The sequence below is a fragment of the Aulonocara stuartgranti genome (genome assembly GCF_965226115.1).
Source record: "Aulonocara stuartgranti genome assembly, chromosome: 12".
NCBI lineage: Eukaryota > Metazoa > Chordata > Actinopteri > Cichliformes > Cichlidae > Aulonocara > Aulonocara stuartgranti.
In genome coordinates this window covers 12605001-12620956 of record NC_138948.1, presented here as the reverse complement: position 1 = coordinate 12620956, position 15956 = coordinate 12605001, and the positions used below count along the sequence as shown (strand labels likewise).

Genomic DNA, 15956 nt, shown 5'->3' with positions numbered 1-15956 from the left:
GATAGCACTGTCACACTGGGAACAGAGGAACTGATAAAATCCACTGACATCCACTTTATTGTGGACTGCATTCATAATTTTCCCAACTTATGTAGTTAAGTCTGTTTAATGCTCCCTGGCAGCACCTGCCAAGCAGACAAGAAACGGATGCTAGAAGGATACAGATACATGAACAGCCAATCGCTGTCACTTATAACCACTAAATTTGAAAGCTGGAAAGAATCCCTCAAGAAAGGTGGGGCATTTTTACGCAGTTTTATTTACATTAAAATGTGTGCTTGAACTAATATTTAATATTGTGCTGTAGATGGCATGTAGAAAAGAAAATGATAGGACCGTGTAGTTTATGCACTCGCTGCTTAAGAAGCAAATAAACAGTCTTTGGATGAACAGGTCAGCTGGTTCATTTGTTTTTTAGGACGTGTGATCAACATAATCTGTCCATGACTTTGGCTAACATTACGAATCCAGAGAAAATCTGGGTTATTTTCCTTTGTCAATCAGGGTGTGTAAATATGACTGTGATTCACTTTAGATTTGTTAAATCTAAAAAAACCAACATTAAAACAATATATAAAGTACTCTATATTTATCAGTAGAGTATATATTGTATATATGATATATATACCCTACAGCACAGTGCTTACAGTAGAAAAGATCATGACAGTCATTGTTTCCTGAGCTATAGTCGACACAACAAGTGAGATAACATCATGTGCTCTAAGGCTTGACAACAGTGACAACTTTTGTGCAGCGTGTGTGACTCGAGGCGTAATGCATTTGCATACTCGGTCTCTGCCTCCACCATATTGAAGACGATCTGGTTCCTCTTCCTCATGCTTTCAGCGTGAGGAGAGCAGATGTAGTCCTGAACAATGATCTTCCACTTCCTCCGACAGAGCCATCCCCGCATGAAACTCTGAACCTACAGATATAAAGACGTAGTAGTACAACAGATACAAATGAAAAAGCTTAGACAAGTTGGGTTATTTTTGTTTTTGTGACTGTACTATATTTATTCATTCACCTTTTTGATCTTTTTGATATCCGGGTCGTCGTTTTCATGGAAGACATGGTAAGGCCGCATGCGCTCCTTAGTTTTGTTCAGAGCTATAATCTATTGGAGAAATTCAGACACAAATATGAGCACAATGTAGATGGTTTGACAAAAAAGATTTAAATTGTTAGGTAAGAAAAATATCCATAAGACTTAATATAAACTTTCCGCTTTTTCTAGAAGGACGTTATATTCCTGTAGGAATCACCATTGATCTTTTGTGTGTGCGATAATCATTGTTGGTGTGTTTTCACCAGATAAGCATTAGACTTCCTCATCTTTGACAATCTGCTGCCTTCATTCAGAAAGAGAAAATGAGAGAAGATGGAGGCTCTCAGCTGGTGATGGTAAACAAATTAAGGATTACATCATGCGCCTAATCACCTGAAGTGCATCGTAGGGCACAGAAAGTTCAATCTTCTCCTATTCTAAACGAATCGATATAAAGCATACTAGTCACTTTTTTTTGTCTGATTTTACAGCTGTGAAATACTCAATGCAGACAACAGAGACAGATAAGCCTGTGACATTTACTCGCTGCAGGCAAGAAAAGACAACCACAAAGTTAATGCCATCTTCATTAGCTCTGAAAATGAGGAAAGGGAATGAGCTGGACAGATGCCAGATCTCTTAGTGGAAAAACAGAAAGTCAAATTTCACTACAATACAGAGGACCAGTTTTAAATACCAGAGATGACCAACTTCAAACATAGCCAGTAAAGGATTCTTCCTGCCAACACTACCATCTGTGCAGAAATAAACCCAGCAGAGGTTAGGACGAGCTGTAATACTGGTTTAGCCTCAACTATTTGTTCATACCTTTAGGCTTCTGACAGGCGTCTGACAGTATAAGTTTATTATATAGTGAGTAAAGGATGAAAGATGAAACCCAAAACATTTTCAGCCACAGCGCTTCATCTTCATTTTCTTATTCACTAGCGTGATCATGCAAATGGCAGCAGAGAGGAGCATGTCTGCCAACTGTTGACAGTTACAGTGGCTAGTTGGTTTAATTATTCATAAACACGGAGCAACACACACACACACACACAAACAAACAAACAAACACGGGTAAGCTTTAATGAGATGGATCACCAACTGCACACTGGCTTTCTCTTTTTCCACGAGCAGTCCCATTGCACTGGCAGATGTTTCTTAACATAAAATTACTTTCTTTCACGTTTTCATTATCAGCCAGACTCCGTGTATCCTGCCAATGACAAATAACACCAGTTCTTTTAGGGAGAAGTATCTGCCACACTTGTTGCTTCGAGGGAGCATTTCAAATAAAATCATCATTAGGTGCTAATTCGCTAAACAGAGTGCTGCTCCTGTCCCAAAGACAGAAATACCATATGCAAGTCAAATGTTTCTGCAAGCGGCTATTGACGCAAATGAGCAGAGCGCTGTCAAGTGACAATGACAGCAGAGCTTTGATTTGTGGAAATGTTTGCAGCCGGCCCAAATAAGCAAATAACATCGCCTGGGGACAACTGCTGCACAGACAAGAATTCAATTTGAGTCGAGCAGCTGCACAATCAGAATAACTTTACAGTTCCTTCTGGTAATTCCTGTGCCACATAGAAGAACATAGCATTGGGAGAACAGCGCTCCACACATAGCATTCATTTCTTCTTTGATAGAAGAATCATGATAACTTAAATTGTTTAAAAAGGAAAACAATGCAATTACTTTCTCTTTATTTTTACAGGCTGATATTTTCTGAATAAAATAACTATAGATTTTGTATCACCTGATACACTACCAGTGAATAATTCTAATGAAATCACGCATAGCTTAATTCAAGAAGGCCACAGATAACAATTTAGCCACAATGTCAGCTAAACATTTAGCTCTTGCCCTTTTATGCCATTTAAACTGCTTTAGTATGCCTACTGTTCCCATGCATCTGCAAGTGGCTTTGCAACCCGCCTTTACCCCAGCTACTTCTTTTATGCTTTTTAACTCTTTCCCTCTTGTTTCCTTTTCTGAACTGAGTGTTTTCTGTCATATTTCAGGACTGCTTCTAGAACAAAATGACTGAGTGTGCATCAGAAGTTAGTAACTCCCCATTCCTGTGCAGCTTACTAGGGCTACCCTTGGAAAAATCAGGAATCTGATCCCATCCGAGGGATTTAAAAAAATGTTTTATCTAATCTAATCTATGTGCTGTCTAATCTGTGCTGGGGTCTTGCTGCACCTCACTTTGTTGGAGTTTTCTAGCTCCTGTAATTCTTTCTTATTAACAATGTTGCAGAGGTCACTTTTGTTTTGTATGTGAGCATGGGCATGTGATTTATCGCATGTGGGGTTGGCAGCTGTTTGCAATAAAACTGATGGACTGTCTTTATTGAACAGTGGGCTTTTCTTCCTACGCTCAGAGGTAATGAAAACCATTCCCACTCACACCTTTCCTGAGAAAAGACACACATAGTGAATACCAGCATGGTCTATGTACGCCCTACATATCTTTCTTTATTGAGTGACTTGAATTGTGATTTAGGCTGGGAGGGTAATCGCAGAATTAAAGTTTCTTAACATTTTCTTAAAATCAACTTGGTGGAAGGCTACAATCTGTCAAGAGCAAAATACAATTTAAAGACATAGTGAAAAAGTTAATACAGTTTCCAAGACATAAGACATAAGACTCCTGTACAACTTCAAAAACTGTATGACTCATCCTGAAGGGCATCCAGATTCATCAACTCAAATATAATTTGTGGTGACTACCTAACTCTGCCTATCATATAAAACTGCACTGGCTGTTTTGCTCAGTTGCTGCATAAAGGTATTTGTTTGCTTAAAAATCTTAAAAATCCTTGCTTACAGTTCTTTTGAAAAAGCATGCATGATTTTAAATATTAGAGTCCTTAAGACTTCTGTCTCAAGAAGTCCTAAGAATTTGACAATGCTATAATAGTAAGCTGATTTTAATAATATAGTTCCTAGAGTTCCTTTCAAAGTAACCTGTGTAACAGAACACCAGCCTCCCAGAGCTAGCCTGTCAGAAGTACAGAGTACTGTGTGCTTTTTACTATGAAGACAGCTAGTCCAGAACCCAAGGGGTTATTTTAATAAAGAGGGCAGTTAAATGCAGAGAATCAGATGCTATCTTCTGAATTCTTTGAGATGTACTTGCTGAACTGTATCCTAGAGAAAGAATTTTACAATCTAAAAAAGAAAAAAACATTTCCAACAAAATTCCACAAACAATACAAATTATCTGTGATATGAATAAAATGTTAACAATTCCACCTTTTAAGGTCTATGTGCATTTGTGTCGTGCGTTTTCACACATGCATAATGTACCTCTGCTTTAAGCCTCTCAATTTCAGTGTCCTGATCTTCTAGCTGAGTGCGCAGCTGATTGGCAGCCACCTTCTCAGTCTCCACGATCTGTACAAGGTGGATGTATTTCTGCATCAGCACCTCTCGTTCGATGATAATGTCAGAGTAACTGAAAAGTTCACAGAGGATAAAATGTCAATATAAACAGCTAAATAATGTGCTGAAAACAGAATGTATACAAAAATAAAAAATGAATAAGTAGTCGCATGCATAAAACACAGCAGCTCTCACTGCTTGCTGCTGTAGTTTATATAGTGGGGGAAATGAGTATTTGAAAGAAAAGAATTGAACAGTCTCTCATTTTTATGGTAGTTTCATTTTAATGGAGAAACAGAATATCAACCAAAAATCCTAAGAAAAAAAACACATTACATAAAATGTATAAATGGATTTGCATTAAGTGAAATAAGTACTTGATACTCAAACAAAACATGACTTGTTTCATGTTTCTTGGCTACTGTATGGCAACTCAAGTAGCTCAAGAAACTCAAATGTCAGCTCCCCGCACAGACTTTCTACAGGACTGAGGACTTGGAGACAGGCTAAGCCACTCCATGACCTTCATGTACATGTACATGTTACCTCAGTGATATGTTTTGGTGCTGTAGTGTTCTTGCTGAGGTAAGAGGGTTCTCCTTCAGCCCTTAGAAAAAAACAGCCTCAAAGCCTGAAAATGTTTGTTTGATTGTGGGGATGGTGTTGTTTGGTTCATTAATTATTTCACTCAGTGACATGCAAATCAATTTACAACTTTTATGCCTTTTTTTCTGGATTTGTGGTTGATATTCTCTCTCTTTCCATTAAAATGGAACTAACATAAAAATAGAGACTGTTCATTTCTTTGCAAGTTAGCAAACTTGCAAATTCAGCAGGAGATCAAATAATTATTTATCCCATTGATTATTGCTTCAAAGAATAACAAAAATCTATTTATGACTGAAATATATGCTACTGTGTAACCAAAAATGTGTTTTCATTACAAGAGGACCCTGATGTTGAAAAAATCTATAGTAGATAGTATCTAACTTCCCTTTAAAACTGAAGCTCATAATTGTACTCATACATAGGGCACTAGTGCAATTATAAAGCACCAACCACAAAATAGAGGCAATCCCAAGATGCTTTAAAGCTATTAAATATTCTGTAACTTATAATTCACCAAAATGTCAGAATATTGCAAGTTTTGCAGGTCTTATTAATGAGCCCTTTACAAATCCTGTATATTGACCAAAATGGTAAATATATTGTCAGTTACGTATAGTTATGTGTTTCTCAGACTGAATGTTTGAACATTTTAGTGTCTTTTTGACTTGGGCTGTTTACTATATAAAGCTGATACATAAAGGATGACTTTTGTACAATACTGACAAGAGCTGAAAGTGATTTAAAAAATGGCAATATATTTTTAGAAGTACTCTTTATATAGTAATGTACTGTGCATACCTGGCCTGCTGGATGGCCTCCACCCATTCATCGCACTCACACTCTTCCTCTGTCCGTAGCTCCAGTGGTTTCTGTCCATCATGACCAAACATGATGAGGAAGTAGTGCTGACAGAGAGATGAAGAAGGAAAAAAAGATTTTTACATTATTGTGTCACCCTGAAACTGGACAAGTCTTTTTGTTGTACCTTTGCTAATAATACCAATGCTGCAACTTTAAAATATTTCTTTGTATTTGCTTTCTATCTTTTAATTGCACAGATTATTCCCACGTAGAGTTCGGCACACCTTACACTAAGCAGCAATATCTATCCCATAGGGTGGAGAAAAAGGGACACAGTACGGGGGAGGATGGGTGGCTCAGCACGCTTAGCACACAGTTCTCATCTGTTGCTCCCTTCTCCACCAGCCTTTTGCCAATTAGCTCGCTCGTTGCCTCCCTCTTTCCCTTCTCTCGTTTTCTGTCTGCCTCTCTTATTACTCTGATGAATTTCGCTATGTAACTGCCTTCAAAACACTTCCCCACACTTACACACAGACACATGTCAATACATGCAAGTGCAGAGGCACACACCTACAGTAGAGCACACACACTAGGCATTATGTGAAGTGATAGAGGCTTTTATTCAAATGGTCATGTCCTGGGGCACTGGGTTACCAGAAGAGCTGCTATTCTTAGTCAAGGAAAACAGGGACGACCGAGCTCTGCATTGGCTTTCTCTCTCCTCCTCTTCTCTTCTCTTTATCCCACCACCTCTTTCCTCCTCCCTCTCTCTCTTTGCACTTCACCTATCATCCCACTCCACCTCCTCTGCCCCGCTCAACCAGCATCCTCACTTTTCTTGTTTTCTAATCCCACTCCTCCTCCTCCACATCCCTTCGTACTTTCATCTCTTTGTGTCTCTCAGTAAGGACTCGGTGAACCAGATAGAGTCCAGAGGAGAGACGTTTGCCCTGCAGGAGGATGGTTGGGCTTTGGCCCCTGCAGTGGGGATGAGCTGGGGACTGAGGACAGGATATGTGAACACACACACACACACACTCATAGACCCTCCTCCATTTCTATCCCCCTATCTCAGCTTTTTATGTATCTGTCATTTCGATTCACTGCCTGGCTGTATTTTATTATATCAACAATAATCTGTGCTCTAACAGCCTTTGACAGGGAGAAGGATGGGAGGAGAGAGGAAGAGAGAGACAGGAGAGGGAGGTGTTACATAACATTTCTTAACTGAGTACATATTTCTAAATTGTGTCACAACCCAACAAGATAACATTTCCATGGCAACAAAATATCTGCCGCTGCTGCCTTGTTTTGCACTTCCATTTTCTCCTTACGAGTGCTGCCTCTATTCATTTAAGGCTTTTATTTATCCATCATGCAATTTCAGGCATAAAAGGAAATAGTCTTCAACAGGAAGTGAAACATTGAGCTTAAATCTCTAGATGGATAACCTTTTGCACATCTAACGTAATAGCTGTTATGTATTTGACCAACTGTACTATACGAGTCAGATGACAATTAATCTATATTTGCATACATGCAAATATTTCCACATCATGTTGATTCAAGATCCTTTGATCACACAGATGTCTGTGTTGTTATTTTCAAATAGAACAAATCAATGTGCTTTTGACATGCTTGCTTAAATAATCACAGCTTTTAATTAAAGTGAAAGCAGGAACACAACAGTCTAAAATAAAAGTAAGAGTCTTGCATTAAAAGAAAGGCTATGACATATATGTACTATGGCTAGTACATATCCTGGATCTGCTGTTGTTGAATTGTGCTATACAAATAAATTTGCCTTGCCTTGCCTTGCCTAAAAATGTTAATTCAATAATTGTATTTTCAGCATATAGTAGTTAAATATAAAAGTCTACATATAAGTAACAATCTACTAGTAAACAAACTTAAAGTTGTGTAGTACTCTATTGACTTTTGGACCAGTCGTAGCACCACAGACCTACTGTTTTCCCATTTTTCTTGTTTTGTTCATGAAACATGAATGCGGATGCACAAACGTGATTGGATGGAGAGCGGCACAGTGCGCTTGTAATATGCAAGTTACAGCACAATTTAAAATATTAAAAAGAATAAGGTTTGTGGATGTTTATGTGGAAGGAAGCGCAATACCCTAGTTTCTTAGACTTCAGGCCTTTATAGAGTGATTAGGTGAGAAAAACTGAAGGTAAACATAACTTCTATTGTTTTTAAAAAAAAAAACCTGTCAGGGCACCTTTAAGCAAAGTATAAATTTTCATGCTCAGTGCAGTTTATATTACATATTATCCTTTTCCCCTTTCAGGCATGTAACTTATTACGCAATACAAACATTGCACTTCTTTGCACTAAATTTCTCTTTGAATGTAATTAACTACCTTTTGATTTATACCTGCTACTTAACAGATCCTAAAGATGGTATGTATGCTTGATATATATTTTTGTATCCTGCCTTAACATTTATATTCTACCATTCTGCCAAGTTTTTTCTGCAACTGTGGCCCAATTGTCACCAGGCAATCATTAAAGTTTAATGTTACTGCATCCTTTACAGAAGATTCTGCATCATGCTGGACCCCTAAAGCATTCCAGTGAATTGCTCTGTAACATTGTACTGTGTCCTCATTAGTTGGAGGAATTTGCACATCTCATGAATGGTACTCTGACTGTCTCTGAGCTATGACCACAGAGCTTCCCAACTTTACAGTACAGATCTGGACTCCTGGCTCAGTCTCCCTTCAAATCGGCTCAAGCGTACCCTTCATCCCTGAGGGCCTTCGTTGTACTGTAAGAAATTTCATTTAGACAAATAAAGACAGCGAGGAAACAAAAGAGAAAAAAGACACTGAGCTTTTTTTGTGCTCTTTCACTCTTTATTTCACTTGCAACCAATTTAACAGTCCCCTGATACACTCTTTAAATCCTGATGTGAGAAACAGCAGAAATCGGGCCGTGACAGCATGACATAAAGTCTATTTTACTTTCACCAAGCAAAGCTTAAGAACAATGTAAGGCAAAAATGTTATTGTGCAAAACCATTTTTCACTTCAATCTTTAAAACTACCTGCTGTGAAAACAGAGGTGAGGAGCTCTTCGAACAAAAAAAATGACTTTCACAGTCCAGCACAGCCTAAATGTTGGGGAATGAATGCCTGCCACACACATGTACGAGTTAATAATAGTGCAGATGATGAAAAGCTTTTTCTCATTATTAAAGATTTATGAAAGCTTAAAATGAAATTTGTGTTAATAGATTTATTAGCCAAAAATGGCTGGCGGACCCAGAAATACTCATCTTTTTTAATAAATATTTAAAAGCAGAGATGGCAGAATCACTGTGATTGGGGACTAAAACAGCCAATAATGATGCAACACTACCGTCTGCTTTGGGATCTGCACTGATGAGAGCAAAAATTGCATTTTGCAGCACTACAAATGGGCCTTAGTTTTTCACTTCATTCTAAATATCAGAATTTCAAAGCTATTTTCTGCATCAGTGTTCTGTGCTTCAAAGAGCCATTAAACCCCAAACTATTAGAAGTTTTAGCTTCACTGGAGTTAAATTAGTATGACCCCAGCGCAGAAACTCCACAGTCACACATGCTGTAGTATATAACTTGTAGGGTAGTTTGGAATTCATGTCTCAAACACGAAGCCCAAAAGACATTGAATTTTATCATGAAAGAAAGGCAATTTTGCCAGCCTTGCTATCAAAAACCCAATATAATTTCATGACTAGGGTATGAGCCAGTTGTGTTTATGCACAAAAGCACACAACAGGTGTTTGTGACGGTTTCAGCTGCTAGAATAGTGAAGCTGTAAGTAGGTCTGCTTGCTGTTTTTCTAGTTTAGCTGTATACATAACCATTAGCACATTACTTGTTCATTGGTATATGCACAGCACAAGTGCAACTTGAGTCAAACCTTATTAGGTGGAAAAGTCACCAAAGTTTTTAAGCAGTTAAAAAATAGAATTGAAATTATGACTATCACTTTAAACCTCTATAAAAACGGAGCTGAATCTCAGACGCTGCATCTCAGACGCTCCGTTAGCTGTTAGCATTTATCATAGAAAAAGACTGAACACATTTTATATTTTTGGAATTTCCTTTAGACAGACAAGACCTAGGTAGAGGCACTTGTCTATAATGCACACCACCACTTTTGGAGCAAACCAAACACATTATATCAGCATAAACAGCTAATAGCAACTGTCAGTTGGTGTCTATTGTCTATCTGTCCAAAAGCTAAAGTTTGGCTGAAACTGCATCATGCAACAGGACAATGATCCCAGGCACACCAGCACAACTACAGCAGAAAGAAACAGAAAAAAAGGTGTTTCAATTGTGCGGTCAAAATTCAGACCTCATCCAAAGCAAACTGTAGTGTGCTTAGTTTTTTTTTTTTTTTTTTCGTTTTTTTTTTCGTTTTTTTTTTTACAGGACTTGGTGGAGTCCTCCCATGACCAAACTTAAAAATTTAAAAATCAACACTTCATTACATTATGTTGGATGAACCTAATCCAGTAGCTCAACAGAAAAGGTACAGAACATCCAATTCCTAAAAGGATTTAATATGGTTTGTAAATGGTTAACTGTGATGAGTAAGCAGCTGAAAAATGTTTATAAATATCAACACTACTGCTTTCACTTCTTAATCACAAATCTAATGCAAATGTGGCAGCGCAGCTAGCACACAGGTGCACAATTCACAAAAATAATGGCCTCACACAGTGTGTGGAGTTGTGTGTCATAGGACTATCAAAAGCAAACCACTATGCTAAACTTAATTTGGACTTTAGGTGTATGGAAACAAATAATAAAAAAAGAAACCAGTGCCACCATTGAGTCAAAAATGCTACAAGCGCAGATGCAACAGAACAAGCATTCAACCAAAAAAGGAAAATGTAGCTGAGTCTGTGACATGAGAGAAATAAAGAGAAGGGATTGACACGTAGATAATGAGAGAGAACAGTTTTTAAGGAAAACGCTAACAAAGGTTGGCTGAAAAGTGCTACTTAGCTGATACATCTGAAAATACAAGCAGGTGTTTGTCTGTCATTCTATAGACACACTGATTGCATGGCAGAAAGACAAAATTATTAACAAGCAATTTCAGCACAGAGTATAATCTGTCTCCGTTGAGTCTTACTGCATGGTAATTACCATCACAGGGGGGGAAAGAACGCAGACCAGAGTTGTGTATGCAAGACTCTTGTAATCTATAATCGTTTTTTCTAGTATGCTTTTGAGGGTGTATATGTACAATCTTGAAAGATCAAAAGAAAAGAAAACTAAAGGACAAAAAAGCACATGCTGTGATTCTGTGAAACAGACATAATCTCATGCCACGTGTTGTTGGCAGGTCTCGTGGTGGAAACAATCCCTCAAACACAACAGCAAGAAATGATTGGCTGTGTGTGAATTAAAAGGTTATGTTGAAAACCTTTTAATAATTTCAACAACACATAACAAAGGTAATTAAGGGTAAGTAATATTTCATTGCTGGTATCGTCTATGAAAATATCATTGATCACATGATCAGCATTCATTCATACTTTTCATGAGCCTGAATATATTTTGCTATTACAAGATTCAAATCAGCTACTTAAACAATAAAAAATAATTTGTGAGAAGTAGTTTTGGAAGGATAAAAAAAGGTTATTTTTTCCCCACTAATCTTCTGGATCAGACTCATATCACTTCTTTATATTCCTCTCATTTCTCTCCTGTTATGCTACCACGGGGCATTAATATTTTCTGCTCATAAAATGCTCCAAGGACAAGAGAGAGAAAAAAAACTACTATTGTCATGGAAACCTTCTACACTCAATAATTCAGATTTGCTTTACCTTATAACTGTAAAGTTGTTTACATGCACAGCTATCCCTCTAAAAATGAAAACTTTTTAATACATTTCTATTGTTATTCATCAGTAGATCCAAAGTACATATTTTGCTTGGGATCATTAAACTATTGGCATAGACAATTTTTAGAGAAGTAGATTAGTGAACTTCAGAAAGCTGCTTGGATGGGTGGGAGTTTGTTTTAATCTAACACTAACCCTGTGCATTCATTGGAGGGAGTGCGTGTGAATGTTTAGAAAAAGTACTTAGGTGTAGATAAAAATGCTTGTAAAACTGTGTGAACGTGTTAATGGGTTTTGTGGTAAGAAAGCACTTTAAGTGCTCAATTAGAACAGAAAAGCACTATATAAATATTCATCTATTTACATGTAAGTCTGTATTTTGTCATTTTGGGCAGCCCTAACTTATCAGTTTCCCCTAAGATCCTAGCTTCCTTATGTCATCTTTCTAACGCCTGAGAAGAAGATGTTTCTCTTCAACCTTCAAACTTAAGCTTTCAGTTCTTTCTCTGTTTCTTTCACAATCAAAGTAAACAGTATGTCTCTCAACATGACAAAGAAAATGCTAGTTTTGACGTGCTTCATTCACTTCAGTGGAAATGGCTTTCTTTCGATATTTTTGTAAGCCCCACTCTGTAATTTCAAAAAGCTTTAATGAACTTTTTTTTAAAAATACACTTCCTGGAGACTTGTCACTGCAACGTGACACAAAACATTAATCTGACAGCAGCAGCGGCAGCAGCGGTACTTTATGTAACCACCGAATTCAGCTAATGATGTAGGCTACCAGCTAATGTGACAATCACTGAATCAACATCCCACATCCCACTGTTTTTTTTATTGCCCTCCATGCTGTTCACTTCCTTCAAAGAAGTTTGTATAATAAAGTGTGGGGCAGTCTTTTCCTCTCTCACATACACAAATAAAATATCCAGACTGTTCTCACACATATCTACCCACTGTATATATACTAATACAATAATAACTGTTGCCCCAGAAAACTCTGATTGGGGATTACCTGTCTATCTGAGATTTCTTTTAAAAGGGATTAATCAAATTGCTCCCCTCCTCCGCAGTTTATTTTCACTCCCATCCTCCTACTCTACTAGTTAAATACACACAAATTAAACATGCAAAAGCAAATCCCTCATATGAAGGCATCAACAGGCTTTTGGCCTCATCTTACACATTTGTTGCGTTATAGTGACTGTGTGACTTTATTGCCTTAATGCAGGAGATACTGAATTGGAGATTCCTCTGTAATTCCCAGAGAGCAACATCAGAGGCTTCCAAGCAGACAGTGGATCAGTTTTACTTTTTTCTTGAGAAAATTAACAGGATCTTGTAAAATCCAGTCCTCATAAGTAAAGACAACATATATGAAGGCACCAGGCGGTTGTATTCCTTCATGCTAAAGTTTGTCAGAGACACATCTCCTATATCTATACCTGTAGCTAGAAGGATCACGTATAATAGATGGCAGCAGCTCCAGATATAACACCACTTGTGAATACAGAGGTTCAATTCCAAGAGCGTCAACAACCTATGGAGTAACCACAAACATTCTAAGCCCATCTGAGGAGAATGATGATCAGCCCAACATTGACTGAGAAATACAATTTATATTATTCTCACATGTACCCTGCCAAAAATGTAGCAGCATGGTGCCTGACAAATTTTATAAACAGGATTAGCCCTGTAAAATTAAAGGTACTCGGTATAGTGTAAGAAACAGCAGTGTGTTAATATTTTTACTCCCCTGTTTCCTTTAATGATCTAATTTAGGAGAAAAACATTACATTTTAATGCAATATTTACCAGGTAAGTGAAACTATGCTGTTCGTAAGATGGTTTACTACAGTTAGAACTCAAACTAAGTTTGAAAAAACAACAAAAATTGGCTGACACAATGTTATATGAAAATAAAATTTTGACATAATGGCTCGCACAGCTGCTGCAGATTTGTCGCCTGCACATCCATGATCTAAATCTGAATCATTTGAGTCATGTTCAAGACACTAGTTTGGAATAGTCTGATGTTTGTGGCATGGCACAGAAGATGGGCACACTGTTGTCATAAGGGGACCGACATTGGGAGAAACAATATTCAGGTTGACAGCTGTGTTTAAAAGGTGATCAATTGCTACCAAGTGGCACAAAGTACACCAAAAAATATCCTCCTGACCAACAACAGCCTGAAACTCTAGTATATCCTTTCTTTGCGTTTACACCAAATTCTGAGACTACCATCTATATGTTAGAGCAGAAATTAAGACTCGTCAGACCAGTTATTGTTTTTCCAAGCTTCTATTGTCTAATTTTGGAGAGCCTATGTGTGAATTGTACCCAGCGTAGCTTTCTGCTGCCATATCTCATCTGCTTCAAGGTTCCATGTGTTGTGCTTTCAGAGATTCTCTACGGCGATTGTAACAAGCGGTTACCTGTTACCTGCCGTTCGGCTCAAAGCAGTCTGGCCATTCTCCTCTGACCCGTAACATCAACAAACAATTTTTCCCCAAGAACTGCCATTCATTGGATATTTTCTCCTTTTTCCTGTAAAGCCTACAGATGGTTGTAGATCTGTAGTTTTTGACATACTCAGACATTTTCCACAGAAGTAAGAGTACTAGCTAAAAGCAGATACTGTTCACAGTTATTATAGTATAAGTGTTTTATTGTACATAAGGTCTGCTCCCATTGTTACCAAGACTTCAAACACAACAGACAGATTTTAAGCTAGATGCCAGCTTTAAATTCTGAAACTAATGAGGTTCATAATGGCTCTAACACTTGGCAAAAAATTTAACAGCAAAATGAAAATCAGCCCGCAGAGAAAAGCAAATCAGACTCAGGGTGTACGGGACGAATCGGTTCCAATTAATGCGCGCAATAGTGAAAACACAAGACCCAGAGAGGGGGACTTAGAGCTAGAGGAGCTTTCTAATGAGAACTAATTACACACACATGCATGAACATGAGGAAGTCAGCACTGACACTTCAACTCTAGTGTGTCGCCCCACCTTTTCACTTTTGTAAAAGGAAACCCATCTGTGAATATACTGTAGCTACACATACACACTGTATTAAACTCAAACAGTACTCAATTAAATGATTGCACCATTCCCATGCATCCCATCCATTCTTATAAAATATTCAATCCCAATGTAGTCCAATTAGTCTGTCTCCTTCAAAGCTAACAAACTACGCTGCAAACACAAATTGTACAAATATTCATGTTTAGAAGTCTCGTTCTCTCTGCAAAGGGAAACAATTTATTGTAACATTTCTTAAAATGTTGTGGTTTTAGAAAACATGTGAGGTTAGAAAACACAGTGCAACAAGCCACAATATTATATGATTCCTGATCAAAAAGTGAGAATTATTAGAGAATTATTTACTCCTTCACAGGCAAAAGATATTAACAGCAAGCTATTGTACAATTTTATGAAATTTTAAAAACCTTTTCATTTAAGTCAGTTTTGATTCTCTCTCAACGCTATGCCATTTCATGGGATCTTCCCTGTGATCGACTTATAGATATTTAAAAGAAGGTGTAAATGTAGCAAGCAGTAAACATGATTTCCCAGTTTTTGTACAGTTAAACACGAGAATGTCAACGTTTACGAATGTTCTTCACGTACTTTAGGCCCTTTAAACCAACTGAGTATTGGTAATACCACAGCGTATCTGAGTGCTGATCATGTCAATTCATTTATGCGCACAGTGTACTCATATTCTGATGGCTGCCTCCAGCAGGATAACACACCATGCCAAAAATCTCAGATGATTTCAAACTGGTTTCCTGAACATGGCACAAATGTTCTCCACAGTCACCAGATCTCAATCCACTGAGTCAGTCACATCACAATCTCAACCAGTGTTTCTCAAACCTCGATCAAGCCACACATTAGGTTTACTCAGTGTTATGTAAGGTAATGTTGTAAATTACTGGCACTTACTGTCGCATCTGGCAAATCTAGCCAATAGCGCCTAACTGCAGGGAAATTGTAGTTTGAGTGTAGTATGACTTGGGATTGTGGGAGGAAGCTGGAGTAGAAAGAAACAGAGAGAATCCACGCAAACATGGGGAGAACACGCAAACTCTGCACAGAGGGTGAAGCCAGATCGTGGACTCAAACTCAGGACCGTCTTGCTGTGCTAACCTCCACGCTGCCACCGCTGCCCTATCTAATACCATTTTTAGTCAACTCAAGGATGAACAAACATGTGGGACCACATG

The 15956-nt window shown here is 37.9% G+C and overlaps 1 protein-coding gene across 1 annotated transcript in view; it reads right to left on the bottom strand.

Moving 5' to 3' along the window:
* LOC309719037 (ras-specific guanine nucleotide-releasing factor 2-like) overlaps positions 1 to 15956 on the bottom strand; it is a 44395-nt gene that overhangs the window by 21705 nt on the left and 6734 nt on the right. Inside the window, 4 exon segments of the mRNA XM_082554804.1 lie at positions 789 to 925; positions 1028 to 1117; positions 4367 to 4514; positions 5849 to 5955. Coding sequence (XP_082410930.1) covers positions 789 to 925; positions 1028 to 1117; positions 4367 to 4514; positions 5849 to 5955 — 482 coding nt within the window.